Source organism: Myotis davidii, unplaced genomic scaffold (assembly GCF_000327345.1).
Source record: "Myotis davidii unplaced genomic scaffold, ASM32734v1 scaffold557, whole genome shotgun sequence".
Taxonomy (NCBI): domain Eukaryota; kingdom Metazoa; phylum Chordata; class Mammalia; order Chiroptera; family Vespertilionidae; genus Myotis; species Myotis davidii.
In genome coordinates this window covers 51,448-57,723 of record NW_006289557.1, presented here as the reverse complement: position 1 = coordinate 57,723, position 6,276 = coordinate 51,448, and the positions used below count along the sequence as shown (strand labels likewise).

The window sequence follows — 6,276 nt, the reverse complement described above, 5'->3', positions numbered from 1 at the left end:
AAAGATCTGTTGTATTTCTAGCAGCAACCAGCCACTTTTAGAGGGTCCAATCTTTAAACAAATTAATACTTAAAAGACGTAGTGTTTGTGTTTTTCCCGCTCATAACTTCCAAAGTTCCCATGGCTTATAAGGCAAAGACTGTTATTCTGACATTAAGACCCTTCAAAAATCTTACTCCAGCCTCATTAGACTAGTCCTACTTTTTTGTGTGTTCTGTCCCTCCTAGGAGGAGGACCTGCGTATCAGCGTGGCAGAAATTCACACTCATCCTTGAAAACCCTACTTAGACGTCACTCTTAGTAAAGTTTCGTGATCTCTGGCCCCAGGACTCGCAGCGTTCACACTCGCGTAACCAGACACAGAGACTGAGGAAGAGGACAAGCCCTGGCTTACCCAGGCGTCGGTGTGACGGTGCCCACGGCTCCGCTGGGTCTGCTGCCGGATAAGCGCCCGGCCGAGGGACCCAGAACCTGGTGCCTTCCTCCGGCCCATGGCAACACGGCCGCCGAACGAACTTCCTCCGCCCAGCGCGCACGTTTTCCGGTACTCAAGCACTTGGTTCCCGGAAGTGACGTCGGTGAGCCTCAGTAGTCAAGGTCCGCGTTGAACAAAAAAAAGAAATAACTTGCTCAAAACTGCCATCTCCTTTCTCGAGTTGGTTGTTATTATAGAACAAAAATATAGAGCTTTTTTGATCACTTAATTTTCTATAGATACCTCTAATAATACCTCGAATTTTGATAGAGTAGTAGAATCAAAGAATGGTGCCGTCCAGATTTGTGCGTCGCTCTTTAGCGTCCGCGAGGAACGAGGAGAGCTAGGAAACAGGGCCGCTTGTATTCGTGGTGCTAGCCCCGCCTCCGGCTGTTCCGTCGGGAGAAGGCGGAGACGCGAGGGAAGGGTATTTCCGAGCCCCGCTCACGGCGGCGTTGCCTCTGGGCTCTGGTTTTCAGCGGGAGCCCGAAGGTGTGGCCTCGCCGCTGTGAGGCCAAGCAGTTAAAGCGCCTTTTCCCCTTAGTCTTCCCGAGCTGAGAATTGGGGAGGAAAACACCCTCCCTGGCTGGGAGTTGGGAATGGAACGATGCATACTGTCATGTTTCCAGAGCTTGGCCAAACTGCAGGGAAAGCCAACAGGCTCTGGCTTAACAGCTTTATTTCAAATGAAGTAGTTCTAGAAGTTTCGCCGCGGGAGGTCGAGGGCCTTAACATCCCCTCCCCCACCACTCTCCCCACCCCTGCCTTGCTCAAGGGTCAACTATCATTAAACAAACAACCTTAAAAATTCCACTTAGAATTGTATTAAAACATCCCTATATGACACAGAACCTAGACACAGAACTTAGAGACAGAACCTAGAGACGGAACATGGCAAAAGATCCTGGACAGAACCTGGCTACAGAACTTGGCTGGAGAACCTGGTTCCTGATAACTCATGAAAAGCTTTACAGAGCTCTAACATCATCTTACAGTTTACAACATCCCTTTATGTTTTCAAAATTGTGTGGTCAATATGTTCTCTCAGAAAACGATTGAAAAAAAAACAAAAACAAAACAAAAACACATCCCTATAATTAAAGTAAAAACAATGAGGCGGCTCTGCTCCGTGGCCTGGGCTTTTGTTCCTCACTTTACCGTTAATGCCCTGTATTCGGAATATAAAAAGTCGGAATAGAATCGCGTGGGCATTTTGCCTGCATTTCATTCACTGGGATCATCTCCGTGTGGCTGTGCTCAGGGAGGAGTCGCTTGCTCAGGTCAGATGGGAGTCAAGCCCCAGTCTCATCAACTACCTTCCATGTCCCAGGGAAAGGGGCAGAGTGAGGCTTGTTAACGTGTTTTTTAGGACCTAGTGCTTTTCAAACTTTAATGTGCGTCTGAATCCTCCTGGAAATCTCGGTAATGTGCAGCTTCTGATTAATAAGGTCTGGGATGGGGCCAGGGACTCTATACTTCCAACCACCTCCCAGGTCGTGCTAATGCTGCTGGTCTGGTCCACGGGCCACACCAAGGTAAGTCCACTCCCTTCTGCTGCAGATGAAGACGCTGAAGTGGACTGGCGACAGGTCAGTCACAGAAAGTTAGGGGCCTGCAGGACTGGGACCGTATCATCCGCCCAGCTCTGCATTTCCTGTCAAGGCCACTGTGTAGTACACAGGCTCTGGGAAGGCAGTGCTCAGACCCACGAAGGCATGCATCAGGACATGGTGCCTCCCATTTCTCAACTCAGAAACAGTGTCTCTTAAAAAACAAGCAAACTAACAAGAAGGTGAACTTAATCTCCAGAAGTAAGATATGGAAAAGATCCACGGAAGAGAATAAGCAGACAGTTATTGGCATTCTCTTGGAGCACAGCAGTTAAAGATAAAGCTAATTCATAAAGTAAGTTTCAATGAGTTCCACATTCTAACGGCAATACTAACAGTGAGATGACATAAAGCAACCTGCCATCTCATGCCTAGAACTCGGTCAGGAACCTGGGACTTCACCCTCTTCGTTTCCAGATTTTGTCACCTTGAGAGATTGAGAAAGAGCAAACATTTTCGGTTTCTATGCTCATTCTTCTCATGGGCTCCAAAAAATTTTGACCAAATACAGTGATAAGTTAAGCCAGTGGGGAGTCAAAAAGACACTGACATTGTAAGATTAAAATAGGAACAATTGCCTTGCCAGCGGCATGGCTCACTGGTTGACCATCAACTTTTGAACCTGGAGGTCATGGTTTGATTCTCAGTTGCAGGCTCGATCCCCAGTGTGGGGCGTGAAGGAGGCATTTCGTTATTGATGTTTCTATCTCCTTCTCCCTCTCCCTTCCTCTCTCTGAAATCAGTAAAAACATATTTTAAAAAGATAGCAGCAACTATTTTTTTTTCACCCACACCTGAGATTATTTTTTCCATTGATTGTAGAGAGTATGGAAGGGAGAGGGGAAAAAAGACACACGCATCAATGTGAGAGAGACACATTAATTGGTTGCCTCCTGCATGCTTCCTGGGGCCCAAGGATAGAGCTAGCAACCGAGGTATGTGCCCCTGACTGGAATCGAACCCCTGACCCTTCAGATTGTCGGCCAACATTATAACCACTGAGCAAAACTGGCTAGGGTAGCTGCAACTATTCTTAACTGACAAATAAGTAAGGCATAAATAATTTTAATATTTTCCCTAAGTCTGCCATTGAAAAAGAACAAACTGAGCCTGTTACCTTACCTGGTTAATGGGGAAAATAGTTCCTGTCCTACAGAGGTGGCCGATGAGGTAATGTTGCCAGGTCATTGGTTAGTAGCTTGTGGGGGTACCAATTTTCTTTTTTTTTCTTTTATGTTCTATGCTTTTATTTTTAAATTATAAATGTCCAAAGAAAAGGTTGGCAAGTAAAATTTAAGTCTTAGAATAAAAGTCAATTGGTAACGTGAAAATATACCATTTGCTATATTAAATCTTAAAGACTTAGAGAATAACATTTACCTAAATGAGAGAGGTGGTTTTTTTTAACATTTCAAAAATCAAGTTGTCATAAAGAGAGATGTTATACAACCCACAAGAAATTACTAAAATGTGGCTTCTAAGGGATTTTCTCTGAAAACTATAAGGCAGCAGCTATATTACTCTCCCAACTTTCCAAGGCAACATGGAATTTGAAGTATTTTCAGAAAGGCAGCTTTCTCATTTGGATCAGGTGTGCTTTGCTTCAGTTATCTCTGCTTTACTCAGCCTCTCAGCTTATAAGCTCAGTAGACTGATTTTTTTTTAAATTGTAATTCAGACCTTCAAGAAAAGACAATCCTGTTGGCCCAGATTGCATTCCACCTTATCTCCCTTTCTGAAGAACTGCACCTGGGAAATGGAACCATTCATTTTAATTACTGTATAGGTATAGGCGATTGGAAATGGGATCTCTTAAAAGATGATAGATATAGGCAAATTATTCAAAAATTTTTTCTAAGGAACATCAGGTCAATTGTAGGGGAAAGAAAATGAAAAAAAAATTGTGGCTGGCAGACCCTACTTTGAAAAAAAGCTAACTAACATTTTCTAATAAGAAAACAAATGATAAAATAAATATTAGATTGTTGGGGTCCAACCCCAGCAGGTCCAGGGGTCCCCAACGGTGTGGACGGAGTCGGCGAAGAAGGAATGACACAGAGACAGTGTTCAGTTGATCAGCAGCCTAGCCAGGATCTCTAGCCAGGATCTCCAGCCAAGTTCTGTGTCGGGGTACCAATTTTCACAGCTGAGCAAAATTTTCCCCAACAACTGGATGATGCAGGTGAGAATCCAGATGTATAATTGACCCATGTTAAGGGATTATGATGCCAGTTCATTGAGAAGAACAAGGAGGAAGAGAATTGAGGTGCTGATGAGATAAGATCATGGGATCCATGTTCAACAGAACGAAGTGAGAATGAGGGGGGAGTGATAATGGTGATGGTGAAGGGTGGAGCAAGGTGCTGGCTGCTGCCCAAGGGAGGGAGTTGCAAAGATGAGTCAGCCTACGTCCCTGCCTTCCAGCTGTAGAAGTCATTCCACCTACACACTCAAAAAACAACACAACCCAGCTAAGCTCCCCTCCTCACTTTGTCATGACAATGGGAATGCTCATCCACCTGGTTTGTGTCTGGAAGATCCTCCCCATCCCCACAGAGCTGACCCCTCGTGCTGAAGCCAGAATTCTCTAACCAGCTGACCCCTGACGGCGGTTGCACTGGTCTCAGGACTGGAAGCCTCCTACCAGCTTCCAAACAGTAGCACAGAGAGGGCTCCTCATTTGTGATGTTGTGTAATGCCTGATCTACTGTGGCTAAACAAACGTAGTTACAAGCCCTGAAACCCATGCGAGAACACACCTGGAAGTAACATTCTGCTCTAACTCCACACTGTTGTGCCTCTGGGCTCTACACAATGGGTGGGGTTTTTGTTTTTTTCTTTTCATCCCTTGGCCAAAAATGTGTCAGTGGCAGACAAATCGTTCCAAGGCAAGGTTGCAGCCCTATCCCTCCCTTCGCCCACTCTCTTCCAAAGGACATTAAAGCAGTTTGCATAAGGCTGAGAGTTGTGAAAATAGAAGTCTGGCAGTCTCTGCAGAGCCACTGAATCAGTAAGGAAAGTCCCTTTGATTATCTGTCATTCTCCATTTATCCCTTTTGGAAATGAGTGGATTCTCACACATGAGTGAGTTTCAATCATTCAGCAGCCCTTTATTTATGGTTATTATGAATCATTGAGTCACTTCAAACATTGACTGCCTGCTTGTGCTATCATTGTGTGTGCAATGAAAAGTGTAAAGGACCTCTTGCATTGGTAATGCTGGCTACAAGACCCTGTGCACACTATATTTGAACCTATGACTCCCCACCCCCCAATTCGTGTAGTTATATGTGGAATATCTAGGGTCTTTTATTCAGAGATGATTTTGCAATTATTTTCCCCCACACAACAGTCAAGTAGGAAAGGGCACTATTATTGGTCTGAACTTTTAGTTGTAAATTTTGAGACCCAATAAAGTTAAGCAAAGTAAAACAAAATAAAGAAGGCTAGAAGTAGAATTAATAATCACCAACTCTAAAATCTGCAAATAGAAAACACCAGGTTTCTTTCATTCGTTCATTCTTTTAAGAGCTCACAGTTTAGCAGTCATTTGCCAACAGAGGGACTCTTCCAAGGTTAAGTACTCAGGTCAGTGATGGATCCATGAACTATACACCAATTAGCCCCTACTCCACCAGAAAGGCCTTCTGACCACTGGGATTTTATATTTTTGTCTCTAAATGTGACCCCTCCACTTAAATTACGGTAGCAAATTTATTTTTTTAATTGCTTAAAATATTACAGCGAGAAGTACATTTGTCTCCTTCCCCCCCCCTTTGACCTTCCCCCAGACTCCTCTACCCCCCAGTGTCTTGTGTCCATTGGTTATGCTTATATGCATGCATACAAGTCCTTTGGTTGATCTCTTACCCCCACAACCCTCCCCAGCCTTCCTACTGTAGTTTGACAGTCTGTTTAATGCTGCTCTGCCTCTGTATCTATTTTTGTTCATCAGGTTATAAGGGTTATTTGATCATGTGAATGAGAGAGATCATGTGGTATTTTTACTTAATTGACTGGCTTATTTCACTTAGCACAATGCTCTCCAGTTCAATCCATGCCGTTGCAAATGGTAAGAGGTCCTTCCTTTTTAGAGCAGCATAGTATTCCATCGTGTAGATGTACCACAGTTTTCTAATCCATTCATCTACTGATGGGCACTTAGGCTGTTTCCAGATCTTAGCTATGGTG

The 6,276-nt window shown here is 44.2% G+C and overlaps 1 protein-coding gene across 4 annotated transcripts in view; it reads right to left on the bottom strand.

The window, feature by feature from the left end:
- Window positions 1-564, bottom strand: part of LSG1 (large 60S subunit nuclear export GTPase 1) — a 27,359-nt gene extending 26,795 nt beyond the window's left edge. For 2 of the 4 annotated variants that reach the window (XM_006761993.2, XM_015562806.1), the window contains exon 1: window positions 395-564. In XM_006761993.2, the coding sequence (XP_006762056.1) occupies window positions 395-493 (99 nt within the window). In that variant the 5' untranslated portion in view covers window positions 494-564. The remainder of the gene's footprint in view (window positions 1-394) is intronic. The other 2 variants (XM_015562807.1, XM_015562808.1) reach the window with 1 other exon arrangement.
- Between the last annotated feature and the right edge of the window lie 5,712 nt (window positions 565-6,276).